The sequence below is a fragment of the Corvus hawaiiensis genome, chromosome 17, assembly GCF_020740725.1.
Source record: "Corvus hawaiiensis isolate bCorHaw1 chromosome 17, bCorHaw1.pri.cur, whole genome shotgun sequence".
Classification (NCBI taxonomy): Eukaryota; Metazoa; Chordata; class Aves; order Passeriformes; family Corvidae; genus Corvus; species Corvus hawaiiensis.
In genome coordinates this window covers 6,885,289-6,898,675 of record NC_063229.1, presented here as the reverse complement: position 1 = coordinate 6,898,675, position 13,387 = coordinate 6,885,289, and the positions used below count along the sequence as shown (strand labels likewise).

Below are 13,387 nucleotides of genomic sequence, written 5' to 3'. Positions count from 1 at the left end.
GGAACTGTTTTTTCCAAGTTTTGCTGGCAATGTAGGCTCCATGACACTTGTGTGTCAGGAGTTACAACGGAGGAAACTTCTCTGAGTAACATCCTGCCTGTGCGTCGTACTCCGCCACACCAAATCATCACACAGACCTCCACATCCCAGTTCCTGCAGCTCACAGCCCAGGCTAGGGAGCAACTAGACCATGGAATTCACCAGCTCAAGAGCTACAGGCTATCACATCAGCGTGGTGACCTGGCAAGTGACTGGCATCAAACACCTTCCCCATACAGTGGCAGTGTAGTGCATGAATCACATCGGACAAAAGAGCACACGATCCTTTGGAATCCATCTAACCCAGCAAGTTTCCCAGTGTTGCCTCACACAGCTGAGACATTCAGCCACTGTGGTGGCAGGCCAAGGATAGCACCATCATTCTGAGGGACCATCTTTCCAGGCACTTCTAATTATGAGAAGGCTTAGTAGCCACATGGAGGTCACTATGCTAAAGCGGTGGGGGTTTATAGCAGCATGGAAAGAATGCCACATTCCTGACAAATGACTGGAACCACACACAAAAGTTTATGAACAAAAGCAATCAATCTGCATGAAGGTGAGGCTGAGCTAGTTTTCTACACCTTTAGCAACACTAAGCTACAATAATCTTTTATGCATTAGTATCAGCTCACATTTGCAAGATACACAGCTTCAGCCACCCACATGGAAATGCAGGCAATGACAAAAATCAGGCTTAAAGCACCTACACTTATAAAAACCACACTCAAAATGTAGCAATTCCATACTCATTTATTATCAGAGTAATTCTTGTAAGACTGCACATTCAATGGTGTTTTAGCCTATGAAGACTTCATCCACTTTTTCCTCACCTATTACTGTGCTTGGACTTTTCCCGGTCTTTTTCCTTGTCCTTCTTGTGCTCTTTGTGCCGGTGTTCTCGGTCTTTGTGTTTATCTTTGTGTTTGTGAGAATCTGTAAGCAGAGAGGCAAAACAAAAGAAATTAAATTGGGAGAAAACTCCACACCTCCCTCGTGAACCTCTGCATTTTCCCCCACCGCATTCTAGTATTTCTGTGATTCAAAATTTGTAACAAAAATCTTGGTTTCAGAGGTCCTAAATGGATTCATTGTTCTTGCAGCACAAGTTAATTCATCTTGGCAACAGCTGCATTTACATGGTCTTTAGTTCAACGACCTTTAAATGCTTTTTAGACCCTGAAGAAATGCAATCCTTCCATTAACTAGGTACCTACGGATACAGCAAGTTCAACCTTATTTGGCACATGGGCAGCCTGGCTTCCTATGCCTCCCAAGCATTCTTGCTGAATACACAGAAAGGATATAGGAACAAAGCATAAAGCTGAGGCGTTAGGCCTGTTGAATCCCAAAATTTAAGATTTCTGCTTCCACAAGTCTTTAATCTTGACAAAGCATCCCTCCCTTCTCCCTGCTCTGAATTAAAACCATTTTATTCTTATCCCCAACAGTACATACTGTGACAAGCAGAAAGCAAGGAAAATGGGGAGTAATGGCAGAAGATGAAAAGAAAGGGTGAAAAGAAGAGGAGCGAGAATTCTCTCCTCCTGCTTCTCTATCACAGGACACATTTACCTCCCTCCGATAGCAGCCCCACCAAGAAAATCCAACCTGACAGCTGTAATGAGCTGTGTTGGTGGTCACCCACCTACACAGGTCAGGGCTGGTCCCAATTATGCGACAGGTCAGAAATGGGAGTTGGCACTCAAGTGACTCTACGGGAAAACAGTAATTTTACTGCTATCAGTTCCTACTCTGAGTGACACTTCCCATCCTCAGTGACAACTGTGCTGTACAATGAAGTCCTTTAAAGCACCAAGGCAATGAATTCAGCAGACAAAAAGAGCAACATAGTTGAATTGTAAATAAAGCCATTTACAAGCATTTTTTTACAAGTATATTAAAAAGAAGCTGAGGCGGAACTAGCACCTCAAAACCACCTCAAAAGGCCATTTACAGTCAAGGTCAGTGTGATGGGAGGAATGTGTGCAATACCCGAAGACTCCCCCCAGGTTTTGTTTTAACATGCTACTCAAAAGTAACCAAAGTTAAGCAGATTCTTCAGCAAACCTAAAAGCTGTGCTGACTTTGGCAACTGTTTTTCAGATACCAGTGCTAGAATTTCCACCAGAGATCTTGGATGTAAGGTATTAATGCTTAATTAATTGTAAAGATGCTACCATGCCTCTAAAAAAAATCCTATCCCTGCACTAAGAATAGGAAACTGCAACAAAAGGATTTTGTGACTTTCACAGTCACATGGCAAATGCACTGCAGAGCCAGGAACAAAACCTCATCCTCCTGACTCCAAGTCTTTCGCCACAAATTCATTTTTCTCCTTAAATGACACCAGCTCTTATAACCTCAACATTCAAATGGATTTAGAAGAAACATTCCCACAGAACATGATTTTAACCTACTGCTTTCTGTAACTTCAGGGTTTGCTTTCAGACACCTGCAGAAAGACAACATAAATCAACGTGGGAATGCTGACATTCAAGCCTCCAAGTTCTGCACCTTTCCTCCATCCTCCTGAACTAGGCGATGTTTCCTAGTGCTCTGGCATACACAGTGCACCATTTCAATCACAGGACTTAGTTTTCTGTGTTTTGATACACAGGCACGTGGCAGGTTATGTGGAACATTTGGTGTTACAGCACAAAGCACCCAAGAGTTTTTGAGTACCTAAAGAGCAAAATCTCTTTCGCAGCAGGCAGAGTCTGCAGGCATCTCTCGCAAACTGTGTGGGGACTGGACACCCACACGCTCTGAACTGCAGAGAAGCAATTTCTCTGAGCCCTTCTTCCCACCAGGACAACACACATTTCACTGGCAAAAATGTTTTCGCAGTGCGTTTCACACTTATGATTCTTCAGTTCAGCCAGGAGCTGGAAGCTCTGGCTGTTTGCAAACTGCCTGGGGTTTATTCCACAGAGGGTTTACTCACTGATTCCCACAGCCCCGGCTGCAGCAAACAGCAGCTATTTACACTTGATGAATACGTAAATTGCGAGAGAAACCAGCGTGATGCTGTACACAGAGCTAAGTACAGTCACTGTATAGCACACACACAATCAATTTTTCCTATCGACCAATCAATGGAAAACGTGTGTGACTGTGCTCGGTGCTACTCTCTTTAAGAACTTAGAGCCACGCAATGACTTTTCTCCAAGAAAAGCAGGAAACAGAACAGTTTACCTTGATCACCAGATTTCATTGCAGCTAAATTGTGCTTTACAGCTGAAATTAATATTTACTCTTGGAAAGCAGTTCCAGGGATATACCCTAGAACTGCTGGAGCTGGGTATCTGTTTCCTCAACCCTTGGCTGTACTTACAATGATTTGGTATTTTCAGACAATTAAAACCTGGTACTGCAGCAAAAAAAAACCCACAAAAGCTTGACCAGTTAAACTAGCTCTGCTTGCTAGGATTTGTTGCCAGACAGCTTTTCTTTACTGTCTACCAAGGGACTGCTAACAGGAACGTCTTCCACAGAGCTGGTCTGGCTCAAAGGCTGGGGAACGACAGGTCCCACGCATGGCTCAAAAGGAGAAGACAAAAGATGTCAAGGTAGAGCTACCTGGTGTCTCTCAATATGAACAACACTTCAAATTTAGTGCTTCCATGGAGGTCTACCTCCCAGGCATATCTCCTAAGGATTAAATTATTCTCGAATATTTGCCTAGTATTCAAACTCCATGGTGCTGCTTTCTGACACAATGGCATGAGGCAGGTTAAGAATGAAGACTTCAAAAGAGTTTATTTAATAGTCTTGAACTGACATATGCATGTCCTCAGAAGGCATTAAAGCTCTTGGTCTTTCTTTTTTTGTTGAGGGTGGAACTGGATGAAATTCAGGAGACTGGGTCATTAAAAAGCACAGGATTCTTTTTTTTGGCATTGTACACAAAAATGCTTTGTTCCAGACTGGCTTTATCTAGGGGTTCAAGCCAATGGTTATTTGGTGGCTGACATGAAACAAGTTAAAGCCATTTCACTCCCATTTGTGTAGCCACTTCCCCAGAACCAGTGCAGCATCACCTCCGACTGAACTACACAGGCAACAGGTGAACGAGTTGGGAACGGGGCCACCTCACTCCAAGCCTCATCAGCACACAGGCAATCAATGGGAAGTGCTCCTGTCTGTAATGTATCATCCTCGATATATTTAGCATATTGATTCCTAGAAGAATCTTCCAGCCTCCAGTAACTCTCTCCCAGCTTGCTGCTGATTAGCAGTTGACTAAGGCCAGCCTCACATCAGCTATGGAAAGAGGTCTGACATTATCACACATTCAGATTTGTTTCCTGCCTTTTATGTCTTCCATTAAGTATGTCTGTTCCCTCTAACACTAAACAAGGAGATAAATACTATTCTTTCTCCAAGACCATTAGCAAAATCCACTGTCTACTGTGAGCAAAGTTTAAACCCCCAAAAGCTTGTGTGATATTTAAATATTTCTGAAAATGCAAAGTCTCTCTCTTCAGCACAAGGTTACAGCGGGGACAGGGGTTATGCTCACTGGGCAAGGATCCATTACCCCTGAGGCTTTCCCTTCAGTATCCTCTAACCCAAACAGAGCTTTTGGCATCTCTTCTGTTCTAGAAAGCTTGATGTCTCTGGCACTGGATCTCTGTCTGTTAATGCTGAGCCTGGTATGTCTCCAAAAGATTACCACAGTCCCTGTACTATTCCTGCCATTCCCCTGTACCTCAAACAAATCACGAGCGGCTCTGCATTTTTGTAGGGTTGATTCATCTTTTAACTCTGTTAGATTACAAGGACGCTGATTTAAGGATGGGAAATTCTAAGCACTTTTGGTCTGTGGCTCTGTGTTGTTCCCCCCTCCGCCTTCGCTCCAGCGCTGAGTCCCTGGGGAAAGGCTGAGTCATAACCCTATTTGCAATACTTGTATATGTGTCTGCCTGGAACAGGGCAGTTTTACTCTTTATCCAGGAACGGAGCTGTAAAAGGTCAGGCATCTCCAACTGCAGCATGGCAAGAACAGGGATGAAGTCAAAGAAAGCCTCCTCCAGCAGGCTGTTGTCACCTGCAGAGTCCCAACAGACGGCAAAGGTGAGCGGTCCCCTTTCATAACAAGGACAACCCTTGGCTTAATTAGTCTGCTGACAAAACAATTATGTGGGACTGTGATGTTTTAATTCATGAGCCAAATTCATTTGCCTCAAAACCACTTCTGAACACCTGTCTCTGCACAACTCCCAAAATACTACTTACATGTCACAATCAAGGGAAGTCAGGCTACTTCCTACATTAATATTTCAGTTTTGACAGCAACTTTTCTAATAAAATACTAAAATCAGAGAGGGGCGTAAGCTCTTGTATGCCCAACCAGTACAGCTGTCAAGAGAGTAGTGTTGGCACATGATACAGGATGCTACAGATGCCATTTTATCCCACTCCCACCACCCACTTTTATTTCTCTTCCATCATTTTGCATTAGAATTTTTTTTTTTTTTTTAAAGAACAGAGGAAAAAGATGTGAGCACAATCTGGCTCCTTCTAATTTTTCCCCAATTAAGTGAGGTAGCTGGCAAATTAACACCTGGTAACCTCAATTTCTGGTCAACAGTAGCTTTTCCAGATAAATATTAGCCTTTCAGATTTGCTGTCTTTCTGTTCACCTTCTTCTAAGTTTTTGTGGGCACAATCTGAATAGCTCATTAACCTGCTTACAGAGAGGTTTCTTTGTTCTTTTAAAATATTTTACTAGATTCTATGGACAAGGACTTTTTGTATTTTCCTTCTGGTTCCAGAAACATCCCAATTTCTTTTCCTCTTGCTAGAAATACCTCTGATGCTTGTGTTTAATCTGCTTGAAGCATCATCTCAATACTTCTCTACATTGATGTCCAGAAAGGTGATTTAAGCCTTCTGGATTCCTGGGATTGCAATCTGTGCCCAAAATCTGAGGACAGAGCATGAAAAATCCATCTTGTTACCAACTAAGGAAAACATTTTTAACTTCTTGTTATTCCAGTAACACTTCTACTTCAGATGAGTGGCCGAAATTTCTGCCCTGAGTTAAATGCAGTGCCTCAGTGTTAGTTACGTGTTACAAGAGAAGCAAACGGGCTCTCAAGGATTTCAGGATCACTGGTGTGTACGAGTACAGGGCTCTCTCTTGTACTCAACTTGAAGCATGAGCAAGAAACCCTTTGCTATTGGCAGAGAGGAAACCAGCAGGGCCTTTTCAGCCTCTCTGGAAAGTAGAAAAGAGTCTTAAAAAACACTTCTCCAGTTCCACTGCTAAATTATGCAGCTGAAAGTGAGGTAACTCTAACACTGGATTAGGTTCAAAAGCCGGTCAAGTTCAAATACTTCCTGTCACTGGAGAAATCATCAGTCCCTTCAGGTAAGACCACGTATTCCACAGCAGCCTCTTTACTAGTTAGGCTGAATTCTTCTCACTGGTTGTGATGCAATAGTAAGCAAAGCTTAAAGTCTCTTTATTATTGTCTAAATGAAAGGATTTTACTGATTTGTTCCCTCCCCTGAAGGCTCTCCTTTTAAGCATGCATCTTAAAATGCAGATTATCAGAAAAAGGTGTCTTACTTTCAAGCTTGGGGTTTTTTTTTTACCATTTATTTTGTCAAATCATATTACTTTTAGAGTTTTAATTTCTTACATTTTGTATATAAAGGCTACTATTAAAATGACCGCAGTTTAGTTGATGAAATGATGCCAGAAAGGGTTATGAATGTTCAAACATGTGAATGTAGTCCAAGGTGTCTAAAATATTATTCATGTTCCTGGCAAAGAACACATACTTTTGCCCTTGGCATCTGACCAGAATGGTCTAGTGTTGCAGTAACTTTTACAATATACAGATACCAGCAAGCAGAAAGAGTGTAACATTCAGTCATTATCCAAGATCTTTAACACAGATAGTGACGGGGTTATAGTACATTACCTAAACAGGCAATGTAATCCCACGTGCAAAGGTCACTCTATGAGGTGCTGGTCAATTTATAAATCGTGCCTGAGAAAGCAAACATGGTGCAGTTAAAAAACCCCATTTGCAGGCCCTGTGTGGCTCAGAGTAACCACCATATGGAGAACGTGGCATGGTCTGAGGCACAGGAACCCTCAAACAGGTTTTAACTCTGGACAAGTCATCTGACTTTACGTGTTCTGATTTAACAACTTTAAACCCACGTACAATAATCCCACCTAAGTAATCTGGAAGACGTCTAAACTTTTCTAAAATATTTGTATTCCAGTTAGAGGAAGTCACATTATGGTCATGGTGTTCCAGTAATCAATTAAACAGCATTTCTGGAATTTATTTAAATGGATTGACATTGCTGTAGCTCAGAAAAGAGAGAAGAAAAGCTCACGGACAGAAATCAGAACTGCAGGTAGGTATGGGAGACAATGCTTTTCCCAATAAAGCAAGGCAGACAAAGAAAACCAAAGTGTACCTATGAAAGGTACAGAAACTGAAAAACCTCTCTACACAGCTACACGTGTCAAGAGCAGAAAATCATACCCAGCAGGCACTGTTCAGAGAGATGACGGTATTGTGGATGATACACTGGAGTAGAAAACCGTAATCTAAAATAAACTTCCCATGTGAAACTGGCTATGTCACTTACTGGCCCTATTTACACAACTACAGAATACACATAAAACATTTGTCCTGGAAAAGTATTGCAGGTCTGTTTGCTGTGCTGGTTTATTTCTGCAATAACTCACTGCAAAACATTTGGAATACTGAAATGAGAGTGACTGAAACAGCGAAACCACCACTTGAGTCTCCCATAACCTAAGTCTGAAATTCAATAGCAGAAGCAGTATCTGGGGTTTCAGTCAAAAAAGAAACTACCATGATACTGAAGCAAGACTGTCTGCCTTCTGCTTCCTCATTTCATAATGCCACACTTAATGGCAAAGATACACATTTCAAACACAACTTGACACAAAACCTTTTACCAGTGTTTATAAAGATACCTCCACAATCTACATTGCTACAGAAATCGAAATCCTTAAAATCCTTCTTGAAGTCAAATTCAAATGAAATAAGTTACTGTGCTATCACAGGGTTATTTCACTTCAGGTGCCTCACTGGGTCAGGTACAGCAGCTCAGGGATGCTGACACCTCAGCACTTCACTGTTTCCCTCCACAAACCAGATAAAATCTGAATTTTATAGTTTACTGCAAAACAACTAAACTAACTGTGACTAAGCACAAGTGGAATATACAAAGCAGACCTTTACTGTGAAGCTTAGATCTGCAGCCATTCATTTTCCAATCTTACAAGAAATAGAAGAAAAAAGGTCGTGAAAACTCAAAAAGGGAGTCTGGAGAAGTACAGCAGAACAACCCAACAGTTTTTCCTTTCTAGGGCAGGAACTTCATTACTAAAAGTAAAACTCTGCCAGAGAGCATTCTTCCTTTTTCTAAGGGCTCAAATGAAGAAATACAGCACAACTGAATCGATTTGAGTCCATTTATTTCCCAGACTATATTTACTCTGAGACAAAACTCGTTTTGGGCTGAGCCAGAATTGACCACATCACATTGCAACCAGTTCTGCCAAAGCTTGGAAACTTAGTACTTTTGTAGATAGTATAGAAAGAGAGTAAAACCAATGACCTCACAACCCTTCTCCACACTTCAGCAGTTACTTGAGGCAAAAGATACTCCAGGGCCAGACAGATATTATGTCTTTTTCCTTAAAAGGACCGGTCTGGGAAACTTGGCTTTAGAACAAGACAGACCCCTTAGTTACTGCATTCTTCATTAATCTTGTAATTTGAAGGGCCAGTATTCCTTGCTTTTGAATAGAGGGAAAAGAAGAAACCAATGGAATGACTTGGTGATGACTCTTGACAGGAGAATGAAGACAGATGGATAGAGAAAAGAATTGTCTCCAGTCATTCTCAGTCCTTTAGAACAGCTCCACCAACTTCTCAAGAAGTTCCCCTATGCTCCAGTAAAGTTTTAGTATGCAAGCAAGGATATCACACAGGTCGTTAAAACCACAAAGTCTGCAAAGCAAGATCAACGCACCTTTTCCTCCACTGAAACCTCAGGACAACTTCAATCTAAGGAAGAGAGGTAAAACAACGTGACAGCACTGCTAACAGGGACAGCACATGGCGGCCACAGGACAAAGCAAGCTGGGGTGTACACTTGTCCATACACCCCAAATATTAAAAGCTTATCAGGGAGACATTAAGGATGCCAGAAAAAAAACCTGACTGATAACTCCTATTTTGTGTGACTGGAGCCTCTGGGACATGAAGTTAACCTGAAGCAAATGTCACTGCTGGCATTTCATCAGTCTCACCCAGACTGCAGAGGCTTGGGAGGTAAAGCACGACATGCTGTAAGAGCCTCTTCAGAAAGAGGACAGACACTCTTAGTGCACGTTTTGAGCCCTTCTTCAAGTTTTTTTTCAGCCACACTGGATTAATTGCTTATTTTCTGTGCACCTCATTTTTTCACCTGCTGGGGAAATAGCTAATACTCTGTGGGTAATTAATGCTTAAGTAATTGAGATAGCTGTGTGGCATACAGGGATGCTGACCTTAAGAAACTGCTACACTACAGGCATTTTGCAACAAAACAACTAATGGTGCAGACAGAAGCAGCAAGTTTAATGACTTGTCAGCACCTTTTTACATGGCCTTTTCTCAAAGAGGTGGCACGTTCACATACACCTGCTCCACAGCAGATCTTAGCTGCTGTGTAACAAATGCATAAAATCACTGCAAGTAAAATTGCAGGAGACAATATTACAAAAAGGAACGAGTCCAAGGAAGCCTTATAAAGCATGAAAATACATGTTTGATCAGTACAGAAAGGCTAAATTAATAGTTGCTTCTTACACATGCCAAAGGGCTCCCAACTGAGAGGCAACAATGAAGTTTCAATCCATTATTTGCATTCAAAACCAAAAAAGTTCCATGTGAACAGAAACATGTGTTTCCAGGGATTCCCAAGATGTAAAACATTCTCCTGTAATTGTATAAATAAGAGTCAGAGACTGAAACCCATTAGTATGTTTCCACTAACAAAGCAGAATAAAACAGAACAGCAAATTAAAACTTCAGGGAAATGACCAGCGTCAGCGAACAGCTTAAAATGCTGCTGTGCTGGCACGAAGAGAGGAGAGTCCAGAGTAGACTCCTAAGGAAACAAGAGCAAACCCATTCTTGTCCCTAGTGGTATTTATTCTTATAAGGCTACACTCTTATGAGTGAAGTACTTATTTTCCATTGCCTCCTCCATTCAGAACTGGAGTTCCTTGCCTTTCCTTACTGGGCTAGAAATAGTTTCAGCAATTTTTTCCTATGGCTTTATGAGTCTACAACCACATGAACAAACAAAGCTCTGCACTGCATGTCCATCTTTTAAAAAAGAAGCAAAACTAAGACACACTTTTGCCTCAAAATTTAACAGCCACAGCTGACACTCTTGCACATCAGGAAGCCGGGACAAGGCCGAGAGTGGGATCTAAAGAGAACAAGAAGGATCTAGCGGGAACAAGTCTGATTGTAGTTACCTCTCAGGTTTCAAAAGCTTTACACTCATTGTAGCTCTATCTGCATCCCCATTTGCTAATACACAAATATACAGGACTGGGATCCCAAAGGACTTACAGGTATATAAAGTGATTGTGGCTGAGCACAAACAGCTGTTACAAATCGACAGGGAAGGAAAAGGTTTTGATAAAGTAGTTGTTAAAAGCAGGTTCCTTGTGGATTTTAGGTCTACTAATACTAAAAACTTTTACTACACCATCTAATCTCAGGCTTTTGTAAATTCTCCCCCGTTACTTCCCTATTGTGCAAAACACAGTTAACATAACCAGCACGGCAGCACAGACGGACTCGCCAGGAAAGCCTGGACAATTGTTCACAAACCAGTCTGGCATCCAGGGGTGTAAAACTAGCTTAAAATTATGAAAGAGGGTAAAATTTCAGGGCATTCAAATAGATAATGCAAGGGGGACTAATCCTATTTTCACAGTCAGAAAGACACCAACCTTTAGCACAGATCCACAGCTTAGTGCACAAACTGTCACGCGGTGCTGTCACACAAAATCTTTTCTCGGGAAGAGACAAAGGGAGGGAGGTACCCACCGCACCGAGGGACGTATGTGCCGGAGACAGAGACAAAACGAACTGCCCAGGGTCACCCACGAGTTGCTGAGGAGAAAGAACCAGGGGCACTTGCCTCTGGAGAACCAGGGCAGAAGGCGAGCAAACAGGGCAATCCCAACATTTACAGCCCTGTTTAGACTTCGGAGCTATCAGGGACTGCAGGAGATAACCTGTCCCTTACTTCAACGTTATCTAAAGCAAACCCCTTATTTTTCTGGTTAGCAAGAATCTTCCTTTATGAGCTCTTGGCTAACCATTTGGGCTGCAGAGTTTTTGGGACAACACATTACTCTTCATCAATCCCTTCTCATGTGCAAGCCAGGTGGACTGAAACACCAAGCGCACGTACACCAGAGGCACTTTAACTCTTTGGTTGCTTCTGAGCTCAGAAAACCTCAGCCTGTGCTCAGCTCCAGCACAAGAATTAAGCCCAGACCTCCAGTAAGGCATGCAGTGACAGTGCTGCTGCCTCATTGGAGACACAGGTAGGTGAGAGCTGAATCACCTTTGGGAGATTTTTGGCAAAGAACTGCCCCAGGAACAGCCCTGAGAGTTACTTCAACAGACTGGGTCAAGAGCAAAGAGAATCTTTTGGTGCAATCTGTCACAACTTCACACTGCAGACAAGAGAACTTCATGTTCTGTACACCATCCACAGACTGAGTCAGTGCCCCCAGCACAAGCTCCTTCCGCCTCCAAATGCTCTTTATACCATCATTAGACAGGAAAGGTGCAAACAGCACAATTTGTGATGCAAAGGCAACAGCTGATTACTGCACGCAAACTTACAAGGTGAACCAGGAGAAAACAGGGGCAAACAACTACAATTCCTAGTCCTTACAGATGATAACAGAGACTTCAGCCACATTTAAAAAAGAGGGTGATATTACTTTGAGGCATAAGTTTAAAAACCGTAGTAGATAACAAGAAGACTGCTGTGTTGTCAAGAGTAATTACCCTGCGATGATGTCAACTAGAAAAACATTTTCTCTCACTGGCTGTGTAAATCACTACTGTACTTGGACTCATGGAAAAGAATTTCTTGTAAAGACTACCTGAAATCCTGACACGTCCTCAGCACAAGAGTGATGTCCCAGGAGCAGCTCACATAGAGCCTGTATTCACACTGACACCACACAAGGACAGGGCTGGTGTGTTTGACTCTCCTGGGTTTAATCCAGAACAAGAGCTCTCCCCAAGGAAAAATTTAACAAATCAGGGGGAAAAAAAACCACAGTCACATTGAACTGCCTCTGCTGCAGCAGTGGATGGCCAGCCTGTGTCAGCAGCCACGATCACACAGTTTATACACATGGGAGTGGTACACGCTCAGCGTCCTCAGGGAGAGGCTCTAATGGCATTTGCTCAAAGCCTTTTATTAACCATCCCTTGACAACTCCATGTGGCTTTGGCCAGTGCTGGTCTTCTGCTTGCTGTAGGGAGGAAAGACTTCAGAGGCAGCACCCTTGGGAACAAGCCTCTGCAATGCTTGGTTTTAGAGTGTAAATTGAATGCACAACACAAAAAAAAGTGGCTGGCAGAAGATTTAAATCACCTCTGCCAAGCAGTACCACTTGCTTTATGCACTGGAATCAGATTATTCTCCTACTACTTGTTTAGTATCATTCCTATTAAGCTGAACTGAATGGAGTAGCATAGCCAAAATCTTAGAAGTTGTTTGTTTCAGAAGACCAAGAACTTACTTTTATTACACTTAAGCTGGTTCCTCTGTAGGAGCAACTGCCACACTGATCCCAGCCGGGTTTTTTGGCTGGGTTTTGTTTTGGGGCTTTTTTTCATCCTATCTACAATGATTCCTTTAAAGTGTAGGGCTGCACTGAACGGATTTCTGATTTCATGTCTGATTTCACCTCTGCCCCCATTGTGGGTGAGTTAATTGATCACTCACCCACAAGAGGCCAATTCCAGCAGTGTCTAGAAGCATTTCATCACCAGAGTCTGCCTTGCCACAAGTCCCGTTATCAAGTCAAGGGAGGGAATGCAATTCCCCTGTCTTAAGTGGATTTTACCACAATTAGCATTCAATAAGAAATCTGATTCCAGCTAAAACACACAAGAAAGTAAGCAAAAGGTAAATGTTTAATGACAGTTGAGATTTCTGCACTTCTTTACTCCTGAGTCTTCTGAAGGAAGGGAAAGAGGACACAGAAAGAAGGATCAGCAGAGCAGTGTACGACAGAGCAGCT

At 42.4% G+C, this 13,387-nt stretch overlaps 1 protein-coding gene across 1 annotated transcript in view; it reads right to left on the bottom strand.

The window, feature by feature from the left end:
- The window catches only part of TOP1 (DNA topoisomerase I), a 66,697-nt gene that overhangs the window by 36,574 nt on the left and 16,736 nt on the right, over positions 1 to 13,387 (bottom strand). The window contains exon 3 of the mRNA XM_048321786.1: positions 873 to 975. Coding sequence (XP_048177743.1) covers positions 873 to 975 — 103 coding nt within the window. The remainder of the gene's footprint in view (positions 1 to 872; positions 976 to 13,387) is intronic.